Source organism: Berghia stephanieae, chromosome 4 (genome assembly GCF_034508935.2).
Source record: "Berghia stephanieae isolate SIO BIC M18660-M18661 chromosome 4, UCSD_Bste_1.3, whole genome shotgun sequence".
Classification (NCBI taxonomy): domain Eukaryota; kingdom Metazoa; phylum Mollusca; class Gastropoda; order Nudibranchia; family Aeolidiidae; genus Berghia; species Berghia stephanieae.
In genome coordinates this window covers 21,846,658-21,859,157 of record NC_088363.1, presented here as the reverse complement: position 1 = coordinate 21,859,157, position 12,500 = coordinate 21,846,658, and the positions used below count along the sequence as shown (strand labels likewise).

Sequence of the window (12,500 nt, the reverse complement as noted above, 5' to 3'; positions counted from 1 at the left end):
ACTATAAATAATGTTGACGTCATAGGTTTTTACCTATTTTAAAAATACAATAGATTTTGTTGACAAAGGAAAAACCAGAAATGTTCTCATCTTTTGTATGTTTATAGTTTATCGAAGCGACGACCATGTATGTACATCGTCGTTTTAAGAAAATAAATATGATGATAAGGGTGATAATTCATATTTTCCTGTTTCATCATGAATAAAATACAGAATTGTGTATGTTCTCAGATTTACTCAAAACAAAACCATACCCACCAGATAATAATAATATATGTGGTTATCAATGCATGTTTTGTTTCGTGAATTGTGTAATGTGTACCAATGAAATGGAACATTGTTCACAAAGTGAAATGCCCTTAAAATCCAGCTACAGTTTAAACATTTAATGTTTGAGTGCTTGATGACATTAATTATCGTATTTATAAACCAGGTGCTTTAAAATTAGAACGAGTCTCACAATTTTTTTTGTTCACTTATTTATACTTATATTTCTCTAGATTTGTGCATATGAATAGAATACAAGAGAAAACCGCCATTTTAAGTAGATTAATGCAATTATTCTTGCCTATAGTATTAGTGTGTCATCAGAATTTCAATAATAATTAGAAGTTGCTATGTTAATGTGTGATTGTGCATGTATGTGTGTAGGTGGCATTGTGTAATGATGTCCCCGCTTGAGCTGATGTTTTCTATCACCATTCCATCGACTAGGGGGCGAAGTGGCCGAGTGGTTAAGGCATTGCACTGTGATCCGGAAGGTCCCCGAGCCCCGCCTCAGGCACTTTCGTTTTTGTTTTTTTTTCGGGCAAGATTATTAACCCCGAAATTGCTCATTTGGACAACATGGGTGATTCCTGTTGGCATCAGACATCTTGTTTAATGGGTTATCTATATTCCTTCATGGAATGCCTAGGCGACGGTATCTAATGATAATCCTGTGTGTGGTTATCCCAAAGCTGTCAATGTGCCACACGGCATTTTGAGTCAAACAAAACAAAGAAAAAGAATGGCTGTCCAATCAAACAACATTTATTGATTTGTCTGTTTTACGAAGACCATACCAAAGAGATTGGTGATAAAAACACAAAACATTTATTCAACACAATTTTGTTTTTATTTTTTGTTGAAAAGACGATAAGATATCCATTAATGATAACAAAACCCCCAAAAAACAACCAAAATAATTCTGTATAGGACAGAACCTGGAAATATCCAAAGTTACAGTCTCCAAAAAAGATTCAGCCTCTCAAACTTAATGCCAGCGATGTTAAATCGCCGCCATTGCCCGCCTTATAAAGAGCCTATAAATCAGGTTAATGTGAAAAAGAATCTTCCCCGGTGCAATGATTGTCAAATTTCAACATATGTACATATTAATATAAATACTGTCAAGTTGTGAAGGCACGAGAACCAATTTTGTTACACACCTACTCCTTTCTCTCCTATAATAACAAAACTAAGAAGTCACTATTTACGAACTTTTACAAATGCATTATGTTCAGGGATGCCATTTTTCGGCTAACTGGCTTTTTGAAATCTTCCGGCTGACCTTTGTCAGTGTTGATTAGTTGATAAAAAAAAAAGATGAACGTATTTGTTGGCGAGAAAATATTTTAGGAATTTTAGAATTTTATCAAAGGGCATCACTTATACTTCCGATTACGGTCAGGATATCGACAGTGGCTTCTTTAAATGCATTTTGTTGAGATTTTAATCCATTCATTTTTTGTTGTTGACTGGAATCCTCACTCATTACTGGAATAACTCGCTGAAAATGCGCAATAGGAATCAACCAGTTATCATTGAAGAGTTACTTAAGCAAATTAAGCAGCTGAGGGCACACAATCGTCTCTTTGAATGCAGGCCTTTCGTATGAAATTTCGCTTATAAAATAGAACTTTTATAGAAATTTTCACTTTAAGCAACATTTTCATTAATAGCTAATGCCTATATATTTTTTTATTAGCTATCTCTATATATAACTTATTTAATGTATGTAAAGGTGGGAGAAGCTAACAACTATCATGTGAATTTAAACTAGATTTAATTATAGTTTATTCCTGTAAATTTTACAACATCTTTCTTTTTATACACAGCTGTTTTCTTTCTTAGGCTTCAAGTGAAATTTTTAGTGTGTAGGCAATAGTCCATCTCACGTGTAATATCACCATTGTTCATTTCTTTTTTTTTTTTTTTTTTCAATGTATGTTAGACTGGGCATAGACTGAAGTTCTGAACCCGACAGCACAGGAAAAATAATTTAGTGATCGGATATAATGACCTCAGCCATACTGTCTTTATGTAAATTTGATATGTACAGTTATATACTGCATACTCTTCATTCCACGATTTGATTGTTGACTCTATGCACTCTGTCCTCTATGTTTCCTTCACTTGTTTGTATCCTTCCAGTAACACGCAATATGTATAGTACTAATACTGTCAGCATTAATGGTCATATTATGAGGGTTTATTTGTGTTAGGATATGATTGTGTTTGTATGTGTGTGCGTGTGTGTGTGTGTTTGTGTGTGTGTTTGTCTGCGCACATTGTGAATGAAAGGATGAGAGAGATATAGAGCAGGAGAGATAGAGAGAGGCAAAGAGAGAGAAAGAAAGAGAGAGAGAGAGAGAGAGAGAGAGAGAGAGAGAGAGAGAGAGAGAGGCCAGCTGTACTGTAAACATAACAATGTTAATGTTACATCCGTTGCGTATCTTGTGGTTGTTTATTTAATGATGAGAGGAATTTCACATTCTATCCATTTTTTATCATTCAGTGATGAGCCAATAAAGAATTCTTCCCACATGGTTGCTCCTTGATAGGCATGAAACATAAGCATACATTTTATAATCCCACCAATTCACCAGACCCAATAATGTACTTCCCAGTGATGCATATCCTCAGCAAATGATATGGCGCCAACTTTCTAAATGATATTATTATATCTTAGCACCCTGTTACAATATCTGCATTACCTGTATCACTAGTTACTCATTTAAACTTGAGTTGAGGAGTACGAGAACGTGTGTAAACTCATCGGAAGCAATGAGTTACATTTTGGAATTGTTCATAATATGTTCAAACCTACGTTCACATTTTTGCAGGTCTGATAACCGAATGCAGTCATAATTATGGGTTCTATTTAACATTGTTGGGCAATTTTTTTTTCATTGATTTTTTAAGAGTATTTCCATTACAACAAAAGACCCACAACAGTTATCAGACCTGAAAAGAAGAAAACTTTGGTTCAACCCCATAGATCACAATTTTTTCCTTCCAAAACCTTTCACACAACAGATGCCTTTATTGAAGACAAAACAAAATCAATTTCAAAACAATCTGTGTCAGTTTTTGTCAACGCGTATCTTAATCGTTGGATTGTTTCCAATTCGTTTCTCTATAATTATATGTACGGTACCATGAAATTATAAGAGTTGCATCCACTTTTTTTCAAACATTTTTTCAGGTAATCGTTGCATTATTTAATCATTATTCATCATCTTAATCATCACCATCATCATCATCATCATCATCATCATCATCATCATCATCATCATCATCATCAACATCATCATCATCGTCGTCGTCGTCGTCGTCATCATCACCATCATCATTCTCAACATCATCATCAACATCAACATCATCATCATCATCATCATAATCATCATCATCGTTGTTATATGGACGCACTGATCACTATCGTCGCTACCGTCATAATCAAAATCACCCTTCCTGCCATTATTTTCAGCCTTTCTTTCTCTGTTAATATCATACCCACCAGCTCTATCGTGAAGTTAGGTTACTGTTACGATCATACATTGAATGTGCCACCACCACCACCACCACCACCACCATCATCATCATCATTATCATCATCATCATCATCGTCATCATCATCATCATCGTCGTCGTCGTCGTCATCATCACCATCATCATTCTCAACATCATCATCAACATCAGCATCATCATCATTATCATCATCATCATCATCATCATCATCATTATCATCATCATCATCATCATCATCATCATCATCATCATCATCATCATCCTCGTCGTCATAATCACCCTTGCTGCCATTTTTCAGCATTACGAAAAAAACAACCCTTGCCTTTCTTCCTATGTTCATCTTATACCCACCAGCTCCATCAGAAAATCAGATTATTGTTACGACCATACGTAGAATGTTTTATGAATAACACCGCCACCACCACCACCACCACCACCATCATCATCATCATCATCACCGGCAGTGCCATCATCATCATCATCATCATCATCATCATCATCATCATCATCGCCACCGTCATGATCAAAATCACCCTTCCTGCCATAAGTTCCAGCATTATGATACAAATTTGAAAAGGTGTGCATGATACTGTGCCAGACAAAGCAGAAAGTAAATTACACGAAAAAAATAAAATAAAATAAGCCTGCTGCCGAGACTGGCTGGTCTTTTTTGGGGGATGATTTGTTGCCGAGGCAGGGTGTTTTTTTTTTTTTTTTTTTTTTTTTTTTTTTTTGGGGGGGGGGGGGGGTTCGATGGGATGGTTTTTTATTGTATTTTTATATTTGTTTGTCTGGCATAGTTTCACAACCATCTTTTAAGATAACCTTCCGCCTATCTTCCTCTATTCATATTGCACCCACCAGCATGGAAGTCAGATTATTGTTATGATAATACGTTTAATGTGTTGTGAATATCCACTGTTATGTCCACACCAATATGCCCTTATTTGTAGTCCGATATCCGAACTCAACTATGGGCTTGCTTTAACATTGTTGCTATGGAGTTTATTCGAGGGTATTTCCAATAAAACAATGAGCCCATAATTATTTGCGTTATCGGACCTGCAAATATGTACATGTGGTCCACACAGATACACAGCTGTTTTGCACATTAATTTGTGTACTTAAGACCAAAATTTAGCTTAAAATTTTTATTAACAAATACCAAAATACGTCTATAATAACACGATTATGATATATGTATATATGTATTTATATCATTTGTAAATAAAATAATTTTATTAAAAATTATATGAAAATTTATTGAAAAATGTTGACCAGTCTCTGAGAATAAATATTTTGAATTGCAATATAATCTATGCTTGTGTTATGTTGTTGTTTTTCTTCTTGTTTTTAACAAGGAAATACAAATGTCTGAAATTGATGGTTAAGAGCCGCATCGCTCCATTCCACGGGCAAACGGAAATTTTACACCCCTTGCTGGTCGGAAGAGTCGGAAAGCTGTACAAGGAGAACCAGCAGACCAAGTCCCAGGACGTAGCCTATAGCCGCTACGCTTGGCGACTGATTTAAGTAATTGGATCCCGACTGGAACTTCGCGAAGGATATATAAAGTTCCGAAAGAGAGTGTCGTACACAAGGTCACATAATCATCATGCATCATCATCATCATCATCATCATGGCTTATCCCTCCTAGAAGTGCCCTCCGCAACTGCCAACTGAAACAAGCTTCTGTCCTGCTCCATCCTTCCACATTCAGTCACTGATTTATTCATCCATTCGGTGATTATGTCTTGTGACCATCTTCTTCTTGGTCTCCCAAGATCACATAGCACTGCTATGTGATCTTGGGAGACCAAGAAGAAGATTTTTTTTAAAATTTGGCCAGAAAACTCGTCCATCAAATATCGATCGAATTAAATGGCCCTTATCTTTGGCAAAAACTCGAAAAAATATGGGACCTCTTTCACGAGTACGGCAGTTAACTGTTTAAAATGGGTCAATAAGTTTTGTGCTTTAAAAAGAAGGTGCGTGTATTTATTCCAGACTATGGCAGTTTACTGGTTACAGTAGGCTGTAAAAAAAAAAAAGGTAAAATCATTGTGATTCGAACAAATGAACATGGAAGCAGATCCTTTTTTGGATGATTCGTGTCCATAATATCAAAATCTCTGAATGTAAATAGATGAAGATGCCGTCCGTCGCACAGCTCTTTGTTATTGTCTTCAGACTGGTAGTTGTGTGATAAGTTCTTACTAAGGCTATAAATAGTTCGAAGTTGACGTCACTCGGGTCTTTGTTATTATTTTTTGCCATCCGCGTTTATGAGTTATTCTCACAAAACTGTATTAACCTGACTATAAACGATCATGGTTACAAAAAGTTTTGGGTGTTGGTCCGTTATACTTCCGGATGGCAATGTTGTGAGCACCTTAGCCAAGCGCATACTATCTATACATAGAGTTCTATGTCTTGATACAATAGAGAAGAAAAATCATGACGTCACACCTACTTTTCCGTTTATTAAATCATTGGAAGTGTGTATGTAACAAGCCTTTTGGAGGACTAATAATGAATAGGTTACAGATTGAATCAAAAGGAGGCATAGCAGGATATTTAGGCATATTCTATGGATTACGGAACGTAAAAGAGCGTTGATAATAATAATAATAATAATAATAATAATAATAATAATAATAATAATAATAATAATAATAATAATAATAATAATAATAATAATAATAATAATAATGCTGAAAATTTATATAGCGCTATAACTCCGAGACACCAGACTCTAAGCGCTGATGGATGATGTTTCTGGACGACTAGCTTATATTTGGCTAGAAAATAAGATGCCATCACTCTGAAACCAGAAATTCTATTATATTAAGGTATGTATCTATTCCTCCGGAAGAGTGATTTTACACTTTCAATATGATTTATTGAAACCAGTATTTTGACATCACATTGCTGTTGTTCCCCCTACGATCAAACTTCTTGAATGTAAATAGATGAAGCTCACCCAGCTCTTTGTTATTGTTTTTAGACTTGCTGTCGTGTGATTAGGTCTTACAAAGATTATACATAGTTCTGTGACTTGATACAATTGTACTGACTATATTTCGATATAAACAGATTTATTGACTTCAATTACATCACATAAAAGTACATTAATACATCGTTGTATATCCTTCTCATGTGCCAGCCACCCCCAAACTCACTTGGTGACGAGAACGGACTATGAAATCAATGATACAACTTAAAAGTTACGTGTTGTTAATCCACCCAGCCGTGCCCATGATCAGCATCTTGAATGTCGTAAAACTGAGTGACTCCTAATTGTTTTTGTTTTTGTTGATATAAATATATATTTATCCTGGATAAATATGTATATATTCTCTCTCTCTCTCTCTCTCTCTCTCTCTCTCTCTCTCTATATATATATATATATATATATATATATATATATATATATATATATATATATATATTTCTTGACATTTTAAACGTTCTATTGACTTGAACACATACCCAAAAGTGGTAGCCAGGTAGAATTATGTTACAGAAACTTATTTGCTTAATACTCATCGAGCCATGGGGCGCATAATGCATCCACTGAAGACTTCCATTTCTGTCTGTCGGCTGCAAGGACACCGATGTTGTTCTCGGTTAGGCCAGCCTCTTAAGTTCTTAATCCATGGATCTTCTCCAGGTGTCTTTGGGCCTACCTCTTCGTCTTTTCAGCCGTCCACATATTATAGAAACCATGAATTAATTTCGAATCCCCCCCCCCCAAAAAAAAAAAGGAATTACACAGATTTACAACATTCATACACCACAGTAATCATGGGCACTTCCTTGAAGTCCCAGGTTTGAGAGTGTTTGACAAGATGAGAGATATTTTAATAGATCGATATTTGAAGGACGAGACTTCTTGCCAAAATCTTAAACGTGCTTTTTCACATAATGGCAGCAGAATACTCCATGGCAATACAACTTTTGTAATAAAATGGATGCAAATACAATATGCATTTTTGGGTGAACGGTTTTGAAACAGAAATCAAACATACTATTTGAGGTAGAAACATTTCGATTTCTGTATGAGATGGGAAATTAATTTAAAATGATGGGAGGCAGAAGTCGTGACGCCATACCTTCCTCTATTCCGGTTCAAAACCAATTGGAAGAGTGTAACCAGTCCTTCGGACAATGCATACACAATGAAAAGGTTACATATTGAATTATAAGATGACATAACTATTTTAGTAGCAGAATGTATTGGCAGATTCATTGGATTACGGGGCGTAAATGAGCGATGATGGATGATCTCTTTTGACAACCAGCATTTATTTAGGCTAAGAAATAAAATGCCATCACTCTAAAACCAGAAGATCAGTTGCATAATGTATATTATATCCAGTACACCGGAGTCCTGGTGTCATACTTCCAAGGAGATTGGAATAAGTGTTTTGACGTCACCCTTTTATTCCCTATTTGTTGGACATAAAGATTGCGGAGACGATAGCAATTTAGCACACAAAACTCTTTTAGGCATTAAAGAATAGAATTAAAGAAGAATCAAAAACTGGTACACAATAGCAGGATGTTTGCTTTTGATATTGAACGAATGAATCATCAAAAATCAAGCTCCGGAGATCATGATAATGTCATATCAAAATTGTTTGCTACGCAAATCGAAAAGATTGATGACAATGTGTTGATTAGGTTTTCGCTTATTTCCATTTCATAACCGTTCACCTTACTCAATCAATAATTCGATGTTATAAATATTTTCTTCGCACACACACACACACACACACAAAGACATGCATACACACACACACACACACACACACACACACACACAGGTATGCAATATGGAAATTATGTGATATCTTTTATATAATTTAACATTTGTGTTGAATAAAAAAATTATGAAATGTGTCCACACAGTGGCATTTACAATAACCCAATATGATATATTTCATTTACCACGTATACGGTGGTCCAATCTGAGATGCTCTTCATACAAGCGTATAAAATGAAACAATGTGATATGTCCTTCATACATACATACATGAAATGAACCATTATGATGCGTCCTTCATTTAACGCATGCATTCAATAAAGAATTGTGATGTGTTCTTCATTTAACATAATGTGCATTCAATAAACAAAATGTGATGTGTCCTTCATTTAACATATGCTTGTAATAAAGAATTATGATGTGTCCTTCATTTAACATGTGCATTCAATAAACAAAATGTGACGTGTCTTTCATTTAAAATATGCTTGTGATAAAGAAAATAATGTGGTGTGTCCTTCATTCAACATGCGCATTCAATACAGAAATATAACGTGTCTTTCACACATGCGAACAAAATGAACCAATGCGATATATCCTTCATCACACGTAGATATTCAATGAACCACTATCATACATTACTTGCAATACCACACTCGACTCAAGATTAAATAAGTACTTTGATACATACAATGAATATCGCAACTGTAATCAGGCCAGAGAGCTTATATAATGTATTTGATCAACTGGCTATAATGTATGCAATGAAAGAATAAATACTGCTTTCCTGGATAATAAACTTTACTTTGTAAAGGGTTTTGAACTAGATTTACAATGCGTTTCAAACAATATGTACATAGCTTGTATTAATATACCCCTTTATTTAATGTATGCAATGAAAGAATAAATACTGCTTTCCTGGATAATAAATTTAACTTTGTAAAAGGTTTTGAACTAGATTTACAATGCGTTTCAAACAATATATACATAGCTTGTATTAATATACCCCTTTATTTATTTATTTTTTTTGGTGGAAGGGAGGGGGGGGGGGTAGTAAACAGTTCTATCATCTATAAATCAGGGTGATTAGAGCATGCGATTAATGTTAACAATGCATGTCTGTTGTAGTCTTTCTCATACTGTTGTTTATTATTGCATTTATTTGTCTCTAATACTTTTTCATGTATAGTGTAAATGTTGCTGCTTATTTTGTTTATTCACTTTCACAACGCCAATCTCTCATCTCCAATCGTTGTATGTAGGTGTTTCATTCATCCTGTTTTCTTGACAAAGGAGAAAACCGAAACGTCCACATTATCTACCTTCATTAATTAAAACTGAATGAAGCTTATATTCCATTTAATTATTGTCATTTAATTCTTTTTCATGGAGTTTATTAATGTATATAACTTTTTCTTTTTTGTTTTATGAGTTGTTAATGGTTTACAGGTTATGAATGTGAATCAAAATAAGTTCATAAAGTATTTCTTTGTGGTGAATGTTCTCCAGATTATCTTTCGTGGTTGTGATGCTGTTTCCACCTCCCACGGTTTGCATCAAAGCTGTCAAACCACCACAAGTCAAAGTCTCTTGTTAGTAGAAAAAACCTAAAGGATGATGATAAAAGAGTGAATACTAATAATACAGACACAGAAGTTTGGAACCAATAAGAAAATAATTTACGGAGAAACAGACAACACAGGATGTTAACGAAAATAAAGAGAAATAATTTAAGTTTTGTTTAACACAAAGCAACCCCCCCCCCCCCCCCACCCCCCCAAAAAAAAAACAAACGACTTAACAGATTTTTAACGATTTTTTAAACAAATACACACATCTCGTATAATGGATTTTACCATTGTGTGTAATCAGTACTTTGATGCGTTGCTAAAGTTCTCTCAACGTGTTTTTGAGAATGTCTTTGCTTCAGGCACTTTCGGATTTTTTTTCTTCGGGCTAGATTATTAACTCCCAATTTGCTCACTTGGACAACATGGGTGATTCCGGTTAACATCAGACATCTTTATTTGATGAATTTATCTATATTCTTTCGTGGAATGCCTAGGCGACGATGTCCTATGATGCCGTGGCAGAAGGGTATAATTATTATTTCTGATTATCACATATTGAAATAAGTTAGCTGGTGAAATATTATATAGTTAGCCTACCCGTTTTTTTTCCTACACTAAGCTTAAAATGACAATTACTAATATATTATCTTTCATAAAAAAGATAATAATGCGTTTTATAATAATAGATTAAAAAGAGATAAAATATTTATATTCTAGCCATTCTTAGATGCAAATGATCTCTTTCACAAGTAAGCGCAACTAACATTTAAATTATAGTTATATATTATTAAACTAAAGTAGGGTGTGGGAAATTCTCAATAACACCAGGGATGATTTGTAAGTCGGATAAAACATGAAGCAGAAGACGAAGAAGAAGAGGAGGAGGAGGAGGAGAAGAAGAAGAAGGAGGAGGAGGAGGAGGAGGAGGAGGAGGAGGAGGAGGAGGAGGAGGAGGAGGAGGAGGGGGAGAAGATAGATAGAGAGGGGAGATAACCTAAATTATTTGAATTGTTATCTGGTTTAACAAGGATTAGTTCCCTTGGTGAAGTAAAAGGACGACGACCACGACGACAATGGCGACGATCAGGATACTACATAATGAAGATGATGAGGATGACGATGCTGATTATAATGATGATGATGATGATGATGATGATAGTGATGAAAGTGATGACGACGACGACAGTGATAGTGATGGTGGTGATGGTGGTTGTTTTAGCATTGTTGATAGTAATCAAAATGGAAAAGGGAATTACAGTGTATATCCCGAGACACTTACTTGCAAAGCAGCCTGACATAAGATTGGCGACGTTGCCGGCGATCAAAGCACGGATGGGTACCTTAGAAATCCAAGATTTCCTAATGGGCAAGAACGTATAAATGACTCCTATAGTAATTCCTACAGATAGAATGCTGGAGAAGCCACACAGACTGTACGTGACGATTGCTTCGGATCGAACCTGAATGAATGATTAAAAAGAGGAAGGTAGATGTACTATAAAGTAAAAGGATGGAGAAGAGAAAGAAATAATGCTAGTTTACAATCAAGAATGATTGTAAAATCATAGGACAAGATGAAAATGATCAAAACTAATAACATCTACGCTCCTAGCCGAGAATAATAAGTATCTTAGATTTATACTTTGACCATAAATATAATTTTTTTAAATTGAGCTTTTATATAGCGCGATATCCACAAACGTGCTCAAAGCACTTTACAAGGGGTTCCTCGCCAACAGCAACATTTAACATTTAGGACTGGACATGGCGCTTGCTAGGCGATATTACATTTTTTCGGAATAGAGACAACGCTGCTAACGGCTAGGTACTCATTTTACACCTGAGTACAGCAAGAGAATCTGAATAAAGAGCCTTCTTCAAGGACTCAACTGTGCGCCAAGCGAGGATCGAGCCCATGACCTTCCGATCTGAAAGCGAGTGTCATACCACAAGACCACATAGCCGCTCTCCAACGTATATGATTATGTATCAAATATACATACGCTCATGAAAATGTTCAGGGATTTGACTGTTTACTATTTTATAAACTCTAGTCTAGGGTTTTCTATTATATCTTACATTCATCTATTTGGTGTAAATTGTTGGGTGTGACTATCAATTAATAATAATTCCCTATACTATGTGCGGCTATGTGGTCTAGTGGTATGACACTCGCTTTCGGATCGGAAGGTCCTGGGTTCGAGCCTCGTGCTCGGCGCATAGTTGAGTCCTTGGAAAAGGCTCTTTATTCGCATTCTCTCATCGTACTCAGGTGTAAAATGAGTACCTGGCCGTTAACAGCGTAGTCTTTGTCCGAAGAATTGTAACGTCATGTCCCGTCCTACATGTTAAATGCTGCTGTTGACCAGGG

At 35.4% G+C, this 12,500-nt stretch overlaps 2 protein-coding genes across 13 annotated transcripts in view; one reads left to right on the top strand and one right to left on the bottom strand.

Annotated features, from left to right (window-relative positions):
- Positions 1-3,856, top strand: part of LOC144970231 (uncharacterized) — a 71,806-nt gene extending 67,950 nt beyond the window's left edge. The window contains exon 8 of the mRNA XM_078909661.1: positions 1-3,856. This exon is cut by the window's left edge and continues 1,981 nt beyond it. The gene's annotated coding sequence lies outside the window, so the exon portion shown is untranslated.
- A 2,400-nt stretch (positions 3,857-6,256) lies between these two features.
- LOC144970230 (putative transporter YutK) overlaps positions 6,257-12,500 on the bottom strand; it is a 48,591-nt gene continuing 42,347 nt past the window's right edge. For all 12 annotated transcript variants that reach the window (XM_078909652.1, XM_078909658.1, XM_078909648.1 and 9 more), the window contains exons 13-14: positions 11,409-11,589; positions 6,257-10,165 (exon numbers count right to left, since the gene is read on the bottom strand). In XM_078909652.1, coding sequence (XP_078765778.1) covers positions 10,152-10,165; positions 11,409-11,589 — 195 coding nt within the window. In that variant the 3' untranslated portion in view covers positions 6,257-10,151. The remainder of the gene's footprint in view (positions 10,166-11,408; positions 11,590-12,500) is intronic.